The following is a 15,991-nucleotide window of genomic DNA, read 5'->3' as shown; positions in this document are numbered from 1 at the left end:
GGATTGCCTATATTACAAAGGAAAATGTCTACAGCATTAACATTTAAATCAACTAGGAACTTTCAAGAAGCTACATTCCCCTCCCCCCCATTTACAAACCTCAAACCATACCAATGTCATTATTCTACACTATCAGATACACTATCTGATCTCGAATGTTCAACCAGCAATTAGTAATCCACAGGTCTGAGGATTGTGTACGGGAAAAGCCCCCTGGTTCTGTTAATACAGAAAAGACTGGTTTGACAGGTTTATTCGTTTCAGTTGGGTTTCTCCTCGGGTCGGGGTCAGTGCTCTGTACTAACCAGTCATGTTCTTCTACACCAAACTAACCCAGTTATGTCTCAACCTGCTCTATTCCAAGAAGACTGTGCTATATAGATAGGTCACATGCAGAAGTTCTGAACAGGAATGGAAAGTCTTTCAAAAGCTGCCATTGAGACAGGGTCCGTTTCAACGACAATAAGGGTCAAGTCACACACATTTGTTAGAATGAGCATAAGTTTTTGCCTGGCCAAAGTCAAGCAGTTTTCCAATTATCACATTTTCATACCAATCACTTGTTCTATTTGAGCAAAATGTATGTATCATCAGTTTAACAAAAACTGATCCGAAAAAATAATGTTTAAAAACTAAGACAGTTATATTTTATTGATCTCCAACATATACCATCATCTGAATCACCACTTCACAAATAGTAAACAGAACAGAAAAACCTGTCTAGCCACTGCATGGGACAGAAAAGCCATGTCGAGCAGGAAGTTTAGCAGTCTTTGTGGTTGTGGGTGTTTCTTCAGGTCTGTGAATTTCCTCAAATGTTCTATAGTCATGAAAAAGCATGAGAGCGCAAACAGAAACAAGGTAAGCGTGTTTAATATTAAAATAAAGGTGTGCCAGAATTATTCAGAATAGACACATTAACATGAACCAAACTGCTGTCCTACATGTCTGCCTATGCCTGTAATATGCTGCACTATGATTTAGCACAGATTGTCACAGTAAATTAATCAATGGACATCAGATCATAAGAGGGGATGATTTTTTAATTTTTAAAGAAGTCTTGCTCTCAAATCTTGTAGCGGGCAACTTTTGCAGCAGAGGGCTTGTATTTTGTCAACACAGTCAGAAACATTACAGTGTTGTTATGGCACAAAACATCAAGAAAGTACTATATTTGAAATAAGGTCATTTATTTCGCTGTAATAATTAAAAACATAATAGGAGGAAAACCAGAGAAATGTAAAATGTTTATTCTTGTAAAGAGTGAAAACAGTGAAGAGTGTCGGTGTCTTCGGGTAATGATGAATTGGAATGCTGTCCATTTTTTCTGTGCAAAGTTTGCGGTCCCTTGCTGTGAGTGAGGAGAGGGTGAGAGAGAGTGTGTGTGAGAGAGAGAGTGGCAGTGAACAAAGCAGATTGGTTGAGTTTAGGTTTGGACACTGGCGGCACTCTGACCGTGTGTTCTTCTGCGGGGCATCCTGTCATCCACGCAGGGTCAGGGGCTGATGAATCTGGAGCAGCACTGAACCTTGACAGATGATCGCTCGCACTGCTGCTGTTCTGTCTCTCACTGCCGGAGCAGTAATGGGTACCCAGTGGATCTTCATCAAAGGGGACTGTAGGACCACATTCCTGATCTGATAGCCCAGGTAGCATGCTTTGTCCAGGTGTTTGGGTTGGCAGTTGGTCCAGTCTGTCTCCTCAGCCTGTTAATCAATCAAAAAGATTGGCAGATGTCATTACAAAGGTGGTATGTACCACCAGCTACCAGGCTGATCCATGGATTATGGCTCTCCTCAATGTGGTAGATCTTCCGCTCCTGGTGCCAGCCCGGCTGGCTGACCAACACAAGTAGACGCTCACCTGGCTGGAACTACCTTGGATGGGCTGATTGGTTGTTCAGCTGCTGCTGCACTGCCAGGGCCATCATGCACTCCATCTCTTGGATGTGCTTGATTATTGTCAGATTTGCTTCTCCCTGGCAAAATCCAGGAGCCCCCGTAGTCATCTTTCAAAATTGAGACGAAGAACACATATGACAGTATGATGCCCCAATTTTAGTCATAATTTAGTCAGAGAAATCCATTACTGTTTCAGTCTAGTTTTAGTCAACAAAATCTTGACATATCATGTTTCATCTGTATGTAGATCTGCAAATCTCTGCCAGTTATGGAGCTTACAGGTGCTTAAAGGACATTAAACTCTGGCTGTCTCACAATTGCCTCTGTCTATACGAGAACAAGACAGAATGCATTCTAAGTGTGACATTTGATAAGTTTTAAATTTGATATAAATGTTGACTCTGTTGTGGTTTTGCCAGCTTTGACTTCTGACTGAAGGTCAAGCCTTTCTTGGACCATGGCGATCTGGAGAAAGACATTCATGCTTTCATTTGCTCTCGGCTTGACTATTGTAATTCTCTCTATTTTGGATTCAACCAAACATTACTAAACTAAAACTTGTCCAGAACGCTGCTACCTGGAAGCTAAACTATATCTTGCTCTTTTCTTTCTGGGGCTCTTTTCTCATTGGCTCTCAGCAGAGGCGGATGTGCTTCTCTCGCTCTCGCTCTCGCTCTCCCTGACTTATCTTCCCTGCTCGCTTCTCTTGCCTTGTCTACTGTCTTTGAGAGTCTCTCTCAGCCCTGCCCTGCAAACAATCATGGATTTGCTATGGATAAGCTGGTCTCTCAATGCTACTGACACAATCATCCACAGGAGTAATCCAGGAGCTTTTAACCAATCACCCTTGGTGAGCAGTGGGCAGCCATGAAAGGCGCCTGGGGAAACAAGGTAAGCGGTGTGTGGAAATGGTGCTTTGCTCAGTGGCACCTTGGCGGCCCGGGAAGGTTGACTGGCAACCTTCCTATTACAGGTTCATTTCCTAACATGCTAGGCCAACCACTACCCCCATGTTGCATTTCTGATCTTATCCCCTATCTTCCTGACCTGTCCACCCCCAATGTGATACAGTGTTGTGTATATATTTGGTCAGGTTGATGGCCAGATTTTTCTTTATTTCTTGTTAGTATTGACATGGTATATTGCAGCAGCAATAAAGGGTTCTCATCATCATCATGATCATGTCCTGTGTTCTCTACACTGGTTCCCAGTTGCATACAGCATTTGTTTTAAACTTTTATTGTTTGCTTTTAGTGCTATAAATGGCCTCGCCCCATATTATTTAGGTGAGATATTAAAGTTTCAGGGCATTGGTGGCCTAGCAGTTAAGGAAGCGGCCCCTTAATCAGAAGAATCCCGATCCGCCAAGGTGCCACTGAGGTGCCACTGAGCAAAGCACCGTCCCCCCACTGCTCACCAAGGGTGATGAATTAAAAACAGAGGACACATAATGCTGTTCACTATGTATGTGTATCCATACACATTGTTAATGTTTGTGTTGATATATTGTGTTCGTGTGGGCGGGGCTTCGCCTCATTGGCCAACATGTATTTCAGTGACAGCTCTGTTCCCCGGAACTCGATCACTGTGAGATACATGGGCTTCAAGAATGTGCAGACCAGCTATTAGCAATCACATATGCATCACATCATAATCACATTTCGTTGTGTCATTGTGTGCTGTGCTGCAGTGTATCTCAACGACACACGTCACGTTTAGGTTTTGTCTAACTAAAATGAACACTGTACAATGTTTAACACTATCCAATTTTACAGTGGCTGTAAGTTGAAGGATGAAATACACAAGGCATATGGAATTAACATAGTGACTTTGATTTTAATATATTAATTTAATGTTATTATGAATACTTTTTTGTTTTTTTAAATACATTTAATGCTGGAACAATATGGTCTTAAATTGCAGTACTGAGCTACTCGATGTGCAGGATTAAGGCTGGTCTAACATGACAGACCAGTATAAAATATCTTTGTGAAATCAGTCCATAAACAATTGCACAAAAGTCTTTGACATACTTTCAGCAGCATGCAATGCATTGCAATGCTACGAAACCTGATTTTTAGATTACGGGAAAATATGTTTTGTTTTTGCAGGGATGGAAGGACATTTCTTTTTTTGTACCGGCCTCATAATTTGCTGTGTTCTTAGAGCACAGGGTTTCTATGAAAAGCCAAACTTCCTCACAAAGGTAAGAAATAATACAGGAACATTTTTATTTTTTTGGTCTATGCTTAATCTATTTTATGAAGCCAATTTTCCCAAGCATATAAAGTTTAGCATCTCTAACCTTCAGGTAGAAAGTACATATGAAGACCTGCATCTCCAAAGAAACAGAAGAGAAGGTTAGTCTTAATATCTGCTCAGCTATAATATTTAGTAAATCAAGATTGCTTTACAGTATAGTCTGCAGTGGTAATGTTATGTAAACACATTCATAATATTATGGCTTAATATCAAGTAAACCCCCCTTTTGCTGCCGTATATAAACTTCCGTTATAAGTGTCAGGATGTTATTAGGCAAAAAAATTGCCTAATAATGCTAACATAAAAACACCTAATTTTTCCATGTCCATATCTGAAATAATGTTACAAAAGCAAAAAGCAGACAACACTTTCAGAAATATATGCTCTGGAACTCCTGGTACATATAATGGCCAGTAGATGTCAGTCACGCTCCTACTAACACACTGGCAAGTGATGCAAGGCAACAAGAAAAACAAGAATGACAATACTCAGCCAGAACAGTTGGATATGCACAAATTCATCTAAGACGGCAATGTGAAAAAAACAAGTTCTAGTGCAACCAATTACCTTCAAAGTAAAAAAACTGAAATGAAGTCCACCAATCTAAGTGTCACATGACCAATTTAAAACACATCTTTATTGAAGGACCCCAGTAAGTAAGAGGCAGCACACAATGAAGATCAATGAGCTTTCCGAACAAGTCAGGGACAAAGTTGTTGAGAAGTACAAGTCAAGGTTTGGTTATAAAACATCCAAATATTTGAAGATCCTAGAGCACCATCAAATCTTTTTTTGCTTTAAGACAATTTTCTCTGCACTTTGAGAACATCCGTTTATAACCATGCATTTTCCCTGGTCCTTGTAATGGTTCCGTGATTTAATCAATAACGCAGGGGTGGGCAAACTTTTAAGCTCAGGGACCGTGTTAACTTCTAAGATTTGTCAGATTTGGGCCAGCACCAAATGCAAACATATCAGACATAAACATAAAAAAGACATTAAAGTGTTTACGTTCACTTTTAGTGGGAACTGTGTTGCTTGTCAGCCTTCGCTTCGGAGAAAGGCTTGTAGGTGGGTGGTTAGGCACCATCTACACTGCGTGGTGCCAGTGAGTGAGAGCAGCCACGTTCTCGCTAGTCAGTAAGTATAAAAATGGGCGTGTTGTACTGTTGACAAATAAAACACTCTTATTCCAGCCAGAATGAGTGCAGATTATTCGAATGTGCCCATGAACACAGCCTTTTTACTTTGTCAAGAATATGTCATTTATACATTTAACATCATGGTCAAAGCTGTCCCACACCTTAAACTCCGCACCTCCTCACCATTTTTGTATCTTTCTCGCTAGTCAAAATGCATCACCAAAGCACACAGAACAGATATCAAGAAACAGCAAGGCAGCATAGCATCAGCAACTAAGCTGGACGAGGGAGAAACATATAAAGGGTTCTAATCACCCACACTAATCAAGCTGCCCCTCATGGGGAGTGTGTGTGTGTGTGTGTGTGTCCAGGACTGCACTGGCACCACAATCATTGGCTGAACCTTCAAAGTAGCAACTTCCTTTTATTATATGTCATGCCTTATGGTTTAATGGTTTAACAGAAAATATGCAAGTTAGCTTACCAATAAATCTGGGCACCTCAAAAGAAAATTTACATAAATTTAGAGCCTCATAATGCAAACATAACAGGTGTAGATGCCGCCTATATTCTGGATGCTGGCATTTTTAAACATTTTTCCAAAACTAAAATCACTTTAGTTTAGTTAAATGTATTGGATGCTGAGCATAGACAGCCGTGTCACGACTGGGGTGGAGTGAGGGAGGATGAGGACCAAAGGATGGAACAAAAAAGTCAGGTTATTACATAAAAAAGAATAACAAAAGCACAGTGTCACTCTTGGCTCCGAGCTGCAGTCAGCACGCTCCTGCAGGATTTCTCATCCAGCCTGTGTCCGTTCCTGGACTTTCTCCAGGGGGCATCAGATGATCTCAGTTCCTCTGGTCACATCCAGCTGGACAGATTGCAGGGCTTGGATCTGGAGGAGGGACACGAGGAAAACCACACATAATTTCCCACAGCACACTATGTCTACGTTTACGTCTTCATCTTTGTCTTGGTGATGGACAGAACTCTGAAGAGCTCCAGATTAACCGGGTTTATATTAGAAAGCAATCAGCCTCAGTTACACACATCTGTACCTGTAAACTGAGGGGAGTCTGAAAAGTGAACAATGATATGTCCTATTACATGCAGTTACTCCAATCTTAGTACTCTGGAAATGGGGGTACGTGTTGTGAGGGGGCGGAGCCAGCGGACGTGACATTCCAGTGCATTTTATATTATGAATTCCTTTGTAGGGTTCATGACCCATGTATTTTGGGTCATTGTCTTGTTGGAAAATCCACCCCCTGCATAAATTTAAGTAATTTAATTAATTAAGTAATTGATGGCTAAACATCACTTTTAGCTTGCCAACCGTGTCACATCATCGTACCTTTTTTCTCCATCTGTATTACATTAGTTGTCTATCATTGTTGAACATCTGACATATCTTCCAACATTCTGTTTGTTACTATTGTGGTATGTCATTACTATAATAACATTTTGGAAGAAGCATCATGAATGTATTATGAAGTCATAATGTAAGCTTATATCTTTCTTTTAAATGTTCTATTGCTGCATTTTGAATTATTGCAATCATTATCATTATCTTATTGCAAATCATTATGTTGTGATCTGTTTCAGTCCTTCCAGTCTATGAATATTTTATTGACATTGAGCTAAATGCTACCACATCTGATGTGATTGATTCATTGAAGAATATTCTTGGAAGAAATATCCCATTTACAATTGATGACCAGCTCTCAGTTACTAATGCTACCATCACAACAGGTAGGAGAATTTAAATACTTAAAAAAGAAAACAACTCTAAATAAATAGGAGAATAAAAAATCTTGTTTTTCTTTTGCTCCACAGTATGCTACTTAAACACCTCTGGTGTTCAATGCATTTGTGAAATCCAGTATGTCTGGCCATATAACACATGTACCACATATGGCTCCTGTGATGGTGCCAATGAAACAACATGTGGATGTATAAATGCAATTCCATCCGATGGACAGTTCTGCCAGCAAAGGACAGGTATGATGCTCATGACAGACTCTTTTTTTGGGTCATCAGGCAAAAGGGAGCAGAAACCATGGAACCCAGGTTAAAACTTTACTATTTAATGGATATTCATGTTTTTGTTTTAGTCATGATTCCGTTTGTTGAAGTTGAGCTTTATTGTCATTTCAGTTATATACATGTTAGACAGTACATAGTGAAAGATCCGGATCCTGGTGCTACATGTAACATATTGAACAAAGTCACATACTGACATAAAGTGCACGCATGCAACACAGACAAACTGGTACACTTAAAGTGCAAACAGAGGACACAAGCCGTTCAAGATTAACATGAACAAAAACATGCAGACAACAATGGAACAGACAGCACTAAACTACTGAAATGAATAATTAATGTGCAAAGTAAAATAGTCCAAAGATTGCTGTGCAAAATGAAATGGTGCATTTATAAGATACATCTTTCCTTTATTGATCAAATGTTAGTATCTGTGCAGCCTAAGCAAGCACATTAAGATATTAGAATGGGCATATGAGACTTGGTTTGACACCACCAACAAAAGCTGTGTGTTACAAAAAATAACAATAAAAAGGAAGGATGAATAAGAATATATCAATCTATGAAACATATCAGTTAACTGTGCATCCTGATATCAACATTCTAAAACTACTCATCCAGTCCAGGGTTGTGGAAAATATGTGACCTGTATCAACATTTGCTACAATGAGCCAAAGCTCAGGACTAACACTGATGAGCCATAGCTGGACATTTGAGCTTTATTAAAGCTAAACCCCACTAGACTGGCCGGGATGAAGAAGGGCAGAGCTGTTAGTGCTCTGACTGTGACTATTTATCTTTGATGTGACAACTTCACTGAGAAATTTACATTTACTTGTATGGCATTTATCAGACGTCCTTATCCAGAGCGACTTACAATCAGTAGGACAGTCCACCCTGGAGCAGCTTAGGGTTAAGTGTCTTGCTCAGGGACATAATGGTAGTAAGCGGGATTTGACCCTGGGTCTTCTGGTTCATAGGCGAGTGTGTTACCCACTAGGCTAGAACCACCCTTGTTTTTATGTTTTTTCTAGGGTGGTAGTAACCTAGTGGGTAACACACTCGCCTATGAACCAGAAGACCCAGGTTCAAATCCCACTTACTACCATCGTGTCCCTGAGCAAGACACTTAACCCTGAGTTGCTCCAGGGGGAGACTGTCCCTGTAACTACTAAGTCGCTCTGGATAAGGGCGTCTGATAAATGCTGTAAATGTAAATGTTCTAAAAGCTTTTTAAAACTATTTATCATTTTTTGTTGCTGCTCCAGTGAATGTGATGTGTCAAACTTCTTCTAATTTCAGGTTTAAGCACAACTCCAGTCCCAGATTCTACCACAGTTACACCACAAACTACAGGTATGGGTTTTTTCTCAAACATTTGTCTGATAAAAGAAGGAAATATAATGGGGCTATCTTGGGGTTGCAGGACAGTCAATGCACTTACAAGTAGAAGGCAATGAATTTTATACAAAACTATACACTTCTCAGGTCCATGTCAGTCCATCTGAAATACATACATTTCTTGATCAGTTAGAAATTCTTAAGATTACCTGTGAAGACCGGTCACGTTTAGACCTTGGAATATCTTGTGAAGATTTAACACAAGCTATAAAATCCATGCAAAATGGTAAATCTCCCGGCCAAGATGGATTCCCAATTGAGTTTTATAAAGTTATTTCAGCCAAGCTGACCCCTCTTTTAAGTAAACGTTTTGAGGAAATTCTCTCCCAAAAGAAACTGCCCTGTACAATGACCCAGGCAGTCATAGTGGTTTTACTAAAAAAAAGATAAGGACCCATGTAAATGTGGTTCATACTGGCCAATAAGTCTCCTTCCATGCGATTATAAAATTATTTCAAAGGTCCTGTCCTGCCGCCTGGATTCAGTGATACCTAAAATAATTGACTTGGACCAAACCGGTTTTATACCAGGCAAGCAATCATTCTTTAATATGCGCCATTTGTTCAGTATATTATATTCTTCACACTCTACTCTCCAGCCTGAAATCGTTATCTCTTTAGATGCCGAAAAAGCGTTTGACCCGGTTGAGTGGGAATATTTATTTGAGGTCTTGGAAAGATTTGGTTTTGGTCCGACATTTATATCATGGGTTAAAATAATGTATAATTCACCACTGGCCTCTGTACGAACTAACTCTGTAATATCAGATTATTTCCCTTTGCATCGTGGTACAAGACAGGGTTGCTGTCTGTCACCTTTCCTTTTTGACTTAGCTATAGAGCCTTTGGCGATTGCCCTTAGGAAAGAGGAGAGGATTACAGGTGTAACCAGGTTCAATAAAACTCACAAGGTGTCACTTTATGCAGATGACCTTCTAATATATTTGTCTAACCCTTTAGAATCTATACCAGTCCTCATGGAACTATTACGGTCATATAGTTTAATTTCAGGCTATAAACTGAATTTTTCTAAAAGCACCATTTTGCAGGTTAATCAGTTGGCAATGTCACTGGATCTTAGTTCCTTTCCATTTAAGCAGGTTGTGGAATTTACTTATCTGGGAATTAATGTCCCCCATTCTTATAAGGACCTTTATGCGCACAATTTTAAAACTCTACTTAAGCGTACAAAAAACGATTTCTCAAGATGGTCTTCATTGCCCATTTTGGCTGGAAGATTGAATACCATTAAGATGGTAGTCCTACCACGCAAAAAGTCAAAGTCAGCTTTATTGTCAATTCTGCCACATGTACAGGACATACAGAGAATTGAAATTGTGTTACTCTCAGACCCATGGTGCTTACAAGTAACATTAAATACAAAACAGTAACATTAAATACGAAGGTATAAATACAATTTTAAGAACACAATATACAATTTTAAGAGCACAATATACAAATAAGGGCACATGGTGGAGAGTGCAAAACCATGTAGTGCAACAGAGGTAAGTTTTAAAAGTGACAAGTGAGGTAGTTGGCAGACCAAAGCTGCACAGAGTGACTGGTGCACGGTCAGTTTGTGTGTGTGTGTGTGTGTGTGTGTGTGTTAGGGTTCAGATAGTTTGTGGAGCAGAAGAGGGGAGTGAGTTGAGCTTCCTGACAGCCTGATGGGTGAAGCTGTCCTTCAGCCTGCTGGTCCTGGCCTGGAGACTCCGCAGTCTCCTCCCTGATGGCAGCAGGCTGAAGAAGGTTTGCATTGGGTGGGTGGGATCAGCTGCTATGCCGAGGGCTTTCTTGGTGAGGTGTGTGCTGTAGATGTCTTGGAGGGAGGGGAGAGGGACACCGATGATTCTCTCAGCTGCTCTGACTATGCGTTGGAGAGTTCTTTGGCAGGACGCATTGCAGGCTCCAAACCACACAGTGATGCAGCTAGACAGGATGCTCTCGATGGTTCCTCGGTAGAATGTGTACATGATGGGGGCTGGTGCTCTTGCTCTTCTTAGTTTGCGGAGGAAGTAGAGACGCTGCTGTGCTTTCTTGGCCAGTGCAGTGGTGTTATTTCCAGAGGTGTGGACTCGAGTTACATGACTTGGACTCGAGTCAGACTCGAGTCATTAATTTGATGACTTTAGACTCGACTTGACAAAATGTAAAGAGACTTGCAACTCGACTTGGACTTTAACATCATTGACTCGTGACTTCACTTGGACCCAAAGATTAAAAAGTATGTTATTACGAACGCTCTGTATCTTTCAATGTCTGTGTATATGTGCGTCTGTGCGCGTATTTGCTGTCGGCAAGACATCCAATCAAATTAGATCCACGTTGTTTTGAGCCAACAGCATCCATCCAATCAAATTACAGGACAACCAATGCAGTGGAACTCTCAAATAACGCGCCAGTTAGACAAAATGATACCAAAGATAGTTTCGTTCGGATATAAAAACTACGAGGTGGTCAACAAAAAACGAATAGCAGTATGCAAAACATGCGGGTCGAAGATTACAGACGGAGATGCAACAACTTCCAACTTCGTTCGACATTTGAAGTTGCACAAAGAACGGTAAGTTCTGAGTGAATGCTAACGCTTATTTGCTAACTTTTCTTTGCTGTGTAGTTAAATCAGTGAGGCTGTAAACTCACTGTTAACGTCGCAAACTGGTAATCTGTCCACTGCGAGTTCACTCCTTTAATTTGTACACTTATTAAAGTGATTTTTTAAAACCTGGTAGGATGAGGTACTTATACATAACATTAGCCAATGTACAGTATCGCACACAGTAGACGGCGGTAGGCAGTGTATTTTAGCCACCAACAAAAACATACAATACATACATATTAGTGTATATACATAGCTGTGTGAGACTCTTATCAGGCGATAAAAAAATATCACCGTTAATCTATTCACAAAGTTGGGTTGGGAGCTGGGTCTATACTTCGCAAGCTATTGTGCCGGAGTTAAATGGTTAGATTTCTACGTATATTTCTTCTTTCTTGTGTCTTTTATGTTCTTATTTTCTAAAGACTTTTATTTAGTTTTTGAGACCCGGTTCAGGTCTCTTGGACACAAGGCGGGAGCTGTGAGGTGCGTCGGGTTTGTGTGCAAAAAGTTATTTCTTTCATTTTAATTTATGTACATATTAGGAATATTTTGCATGTGTGTTATTTTGTGAATATTTGTGTTCTTTTAATACTATATATTGTAGAGAGAGGTGCAGAAAGACGCGATGTTCTGACACAACCTTGCTTTTTGTACAGGAATGCAGTATTGTAAATTGTGAATGCTTTATGTTAATGTTCAGTTCTCTTGGACACATGGCGTGAGTTGTGAGAGTAGAGAGGTGCAGAAAGACGCGATGTTCTGACGCGACCTTGCTTTTTGTACACAATACACTTTTGCACAGAAAATCTCTTGGGTGTCAGCTCATCGTTTGTGGTTCAAGAAACGAAATCAAAAAGTTACACAACGCAGAAGAAGAACCGCTACACTATGATGACTTTCACCTTGATATTTTAGCGCGGTATTTTATACCTAGCCGAATTGCACTGTAGGGGGCGAGAACGAGCCTTCGAACTGTGAAATTACCACATCAAACGTGACGTGGTAACATGGATGCAGCTATTTAACTGAATAAACAGTTGGTAAACACAAGTACATCTTATTCTCCACTTCCCGCGGTTAAGTCTGTTATGTTCATGTATTTGTTACAGGACAGGACAAACTGCTGTGGAAGTAATTGAAATGCAATATGTCATGGAAATACAATGTTAGCACTTTTTGTTCAAATAATTACAGTTGCACTTGTTTTTTCAAATGCATTTATTCTGTAAAGCAGTGGTTTAAAAATGAAGAATATTCTTTAAAAATATGAGTTAAATGTTAAAAATGAAGTTAATAGTGCAATGTCAGCACTATTTATTTCTGCAGTTTCAATTGCACTTGTTTTAATAAAACAAAATTTTAAAAGCATACACGATCAGTGAAAATATATTATTATTCTGCGGTTGAAAAGACTTGAAAGGACTCGAAACTCAAACTGCAGGACTTAATGAGCGCTCCTATATCTACGCAGCCGTATTCACGGCTCCTTAATCCTGTAGTAAAACACACACTCAAGATTTGGCTCCAGTTTAGGAAACATTTTCGTATAAAGCAACTAAGCTTGTTTTCTCCGCTTTTGAATAACCATCTTTTCTTACTGTCCCAAACGGATGCAGCATTTCAAACCTGGCACAACAATGGCTTGATCTTTATCAAAGACCTCTTCGTTGAAGGAACACTTATGACACTCGAAACATTGCAAAAAAGTTTCAATATTCCCAAATCTCATTTCTATAGATTCCTACAGATTAGAAGGTTTTGTGAGCAAACACTTTAGATATTTACATTCACAAGCTAAAAAAATGTTCTGATCCAGAACATTTATTCACCCTCATGGGAGAAAACTAAAGTGGCATGGGAACAGGATCTTAGCATTGTAGTTACGGGTGAGAGCTGGCAACAGTGCCTAGAAGCTATTCATACCTCCTCGGTCTGTATTAGACAATGTTTGATCCTGATTAAATTACTACATCGCCTACACTACTCATTAGATAAGCTAGCAAAAATGTTTCCTAATACCAGCTCGGAGTGCCTACGATGTCACCAAGGGTTGCATAGTCTTGTCATTTTTATGTAATAGAACGATTGAACCTACACCATACATTTCTATTTTTGGGGTCCCCCCTCCAGATATATTTCTTACGAAATCTCAAGCCAAGGTGGTAGCTTTCGGCTCATTAATGGCCAGAAGACTTATTCTTCTGTTGTGGAAATCAGACAAGCCCCCCTCTTTCAATGGTTGGATTAAGGAAATGCTCTCCATGTTGCAGTTGGAAAAACTGCGATGCAATTAAGCTAATCGTCCGGAAAAGTTCAAGGAGATATGGTCACCATTTATTGATTATGTTAAATCATCCAGTTTAAGTCCAGCATAGACATGTCATTTCTTAATGCATATACAAAGTAAAATACTACAACACTGAGAGGAGACAGCTTTCCTTCCCTTTGTCACGTCCATGCGGGAATGACGCGGCGGGTGAACATAGAGGAGGACGAGGAGTGACGAGGAACGAAGAATGAAGGACGCTTTCACCTGACATCACGGAACAGGGGTTTAATTGGTGAATCACAGGACAGGGGAGACATCCGAGACGAAGACACTGGTGAACATAACTTCAAAGACCTGACAGCGGACAGAAACGAACAGGGCAGCTTTATACAATTAACACAGGTGAAAACGATTAGGGAACATTACACAGGACAACAATGAAACTCCGGTCCAGATTCTGATCCTGATCCGGACCGGAGTAACCCCCATTTCGGACCGGATCCTGACAGAATCCCCCCTTTTATGGCACGACACCTGGCGGGCCAAATGGAGCAGTCCATGAAGGAGGGGGGAAAAGTCCATACACAGTCTGAATGGTTCGAGTGGACAGGAGGAATCGAACGGAATCGATTCGAGTGAACCAGGATAGAAAAGATGAGCAGAGATGAATGATTAATGACTGAATGAATGAATGGTCCGGTATTCACGATGGACGAGCGGCGGTTCTCCAGCGCAGACGGCTTTGGGCCAGTGTGGTACCGGCACCTCGTCCGCATGCGTCCGCCGCTCCCTGTCAGTCTCCGGCTCGCCCCGCTGAATGGCCGCTCCTCACCTTCAACGCCGCCAGACACGGGACTGAGAGGCAGGGGTCGGGACCCTGCTGAAAATGAAGCCATGGAAGGCCAGGGACAAGGAAGCTGGCGGCGTCCTCCCGGCGAGTCGCGGCTCCTCCGATCAGCGGGGCTGCGTCAGGTGGCGTCCAAATGTCGGTCAGGTCTTTCTGTCACGTCCATGCGGGAATGACGCGGCGGGTGAACATAGAGGAGGACGAGGAGTGACGAGGAACGAAGAATGAAGGACGCTTTCACCTGACATCACGGAACAGGGGTTTAATTGGTGAATCACAGGACAGGGGAGACATCCGAGACGAAGACACTGGTGAACATAACTTCAAAGACCTGACAGCGGACAGAAACGAACAGGGCAGCTTTATACAATTAACACAGGTGAAAACGATTAGGGAACATTACACAGGACAACAATGAAACTCCGGTCCAGATTCTGATCCTGATCCGGACCGGAGTAACCCCCATTTCGGACCGGATCCTGACACCCTTCCCCTCCCCTTTTTAATTATTTTGTTTTTTTGTTAGTTTTTTTGTTTGTTTGTTTTATTTATTTATTTCTCTTCTTGCAGTTTGATGGGTGGGACTGAGGGTGGTGGGTGGATATTGGTCAACAGCTTTTATTTGTTTGTTGTTGAAAAATTGAAAATCACATCATAAAATCATATAAAAGAAGGCAGTTCCTTACATGTTGCCTTAATCATGTGGTCACTGATATTGTTTTCAAGTTGCTACTGGAAGATGGTGTAGCATGTAGCATGTGGAAGATGGTGTATTTCTCACATTGATCACACTCAGCAGTGTAAAAGAAAATAAATTCTGCACAACACTGTATTAAAACACTCATCTGATGTTATCTGGCAGAAAGAGGCATGGCACAATAGTAGTTAAAGGTGGTAGTAGGTGGTGGTAGTCTAGTGGGTAACACAAGACCCAGGTTCAAATCCCGCTTACTACCACTGTGTCCCTGAGCAAGACAGTTATCCCTAAGTTGCTCCAGGGGGACTGTCCCTGTAACTATTGATTTTAAGTTGCTCTGGATAAGGGCGTCTGATAAATGCTGTAAATGTAAAAGTTAAAAGAATGAACAGTTTTAAACATATTAACACCAGTAGATTTCTATTGCAATTACATATAAATATTGTATGTAAAAAAGGTACAGGAAGTTGCCACAGACCAATCAGAATTTCTTGTTTCCTCCTTGTCGCGGCACCTCAAGCTGTGTGTCGTAGCCCGACAAAGACACAAGCGTGGGACCCCAAACAAATGGCTGGCCTTTCACGCCTCTTGCTCAAAAGTACAAAATGTCATGGACTTGTGACTTCTAATGTTACAGAAGCAAGAACCAGAAGGGCTTGAAGAAAGACAAATGATATAAGGGTGGTTTGATCTGAGTGAGAACACTAGTTTACATGTCATAGTGCAACAACCCCCTACCCTGATAGTCTAACTATGACAACCTATTTTTACTAGATTAAGGACAACATGGAAACTGTGTTAATTCTCAGAGTTCTGTGTTCTGTT

The 15,991-nt window shown here is 40.9% G+C and overlaps 1 protein-coding gene across 5 annotated transcripts in view; it reads left to right on the top strand.

The window, feature by feature from the left end:
* Positions 1-755: 755 nt before the first annotated feature.
* The window catches only part of LOC114763797 (adhesion G protein-coupled receptor F5-like), a 41,232-nt gene continuing 25,996 nt past the window's right edge, over positions 756-15,991 (top strand). For 4 of the 5 annotated variants that reach the window (XM_028953574.1, XM_028953573.1, XM_028953572.1 and 1 more), the window contains exons 1-7: positions 756-861; positions 1,494-1,649; positions 4,013-4,107; positions 4,213-4,261; positions 6,914-7,060; positions 7,145-7,309; positions 8,654-8,707. In XM_028953574.1, coding sequence (XP_028809407.1) covers positions 4,015-4,107; positions 4,213-4,261; positions 6,914-7,060; positions 7,145-7,309; positions 8,654-8,707 — 508 coding nt within the window. In that variant the 5' untranslated portion in view covers positions 756-861; positions 1,494-1,649; positions 4,013-4,014. The remainder of the gene's footprint in view (positions 862-1,493; positions 1,650-4,012; positions 4,108-4,212; positions 4,262-6,913; positions 7,061-7,144; positions 7,310-8,653; positions 8,708-15,991) is intronic. The other variant, XM_028953571.1, reaches the window with a different exon arrangement.

Source organism: Denticeps clupeoides, chromosome 14, assembly GCF_900700375.1.
Source record: "Denticeps clupeoides chromosome 14, fDenClu1.1, whole genome shotgun sequence".
In the NCBI taxonomy this organism is placed as follows: domain Eukaryota; kingdom Metazoa; phylum Chordata; class Actinopteri; order Clupeiformes; family Denticipitidae; genus Denticeps; species Denticeps clupeoides.
This window is presented reverse-complemented; position numbering and strand designations above follow the sequence as displayed.